The sequence below is a fragment of the Sinocyclocheilus grahami genome, unplaced genomic scaffold (assembly GCF_001515645.1).
Source record: "Sinocyclocheilus grahami isolate Dianchi unplaced genomic scaffold, SAMN03320097.WGS_v1.1 scaffold3046.1, whole genome shotgun sequence".
In the NCBI taxonomy this organism is placed as follows: Eukaryota; Metazoa; Chordata; class Actinopteri; order Cypriniformes; family Cyprinidae; genus Sinocyclocheilus; species Sinocyclocheilus grahami.
In genome coordinates this window covers 309-907 of record NW_015508215.1, presented here as the reverse complement: position 1 = coordinate 907, position 599 = coordinate 309, and the positions used below count along the sequence as shown (strand labels likewise).

General features: G+C 43.9%; 1 protein-coding gene across 1 annotated transcript in view; it reads right to left on the bottom strand.

Annotated features, from left to right (window-relative positions):
• LOC107575956 (serine/threonine-protein kinase pim-3-like) overlaps window positions 1-599 on the bottom strand; it is a 2,398-nt gene that overhangs the window by 1,497 nt on the left and 302 nt on the right. The window contains exons 2-4 of the mRNA XM_016262255.1: window positions 351-457; window positions 164-214; window positions 7-55 (exon numbers count right to left, since the gene is read on the bottom strand). Coding sequence (XP_016117741.1) covers window positions 7-55; window positions 164-214; window positions 351-457 — 207 coding nt within the window. The remainder of the gene's footprint in view (window positions 1-6; window positions 56-163; window positions 215-350; window positions 458-599) is intronic.

Genomic DNA, 599 nt, shown 5'->3' with positions numbered 1-599 from the left:
CGGTGCCGACCTTCTTTAACAGGACGATCTCCATCGGGACGCGCGAGCCATTGGGCTGGAAACGGAGGACATGTTCGTTTTAGTGACGCTGTCATTTATTATTTATGTGCGATATTTCAGATACAAATAATATGAATACAATCCTTTTAAATCAAGTACTCACCAGCTCTCCCCATTCAGTAACACGATCTTTGGCCACATGCTTGATGGCAACCTAAAAATTGTAAATGAATGCATTATTAAGCAGTGAATGGCATTATATTTATATATGTCATACACACACGTTATGAACATGCGAAACGTTCACACGTGTGTAAACAACAATAACGTTACTCTATTCAGGAACCTACCGGCGCGCCATCGGCGATCCTCAAACCCGCATACACCGTCCCAAAACCGCCGCTTCCCAGCACAGAGCCGACCTGATACACCTTCTCGAACGGCTCTTTCTCCTTAACTGTCGATAAAAGATACGGTAGGTGCGTAAGAATTGATAAAAGACGTACAATTATTTAATAATTGGAAATCTGACGCACGCGCTATTCCCAACACTCAGTCTGCTGACGTGAACTAGCCCAAGACCACAACACACACACACA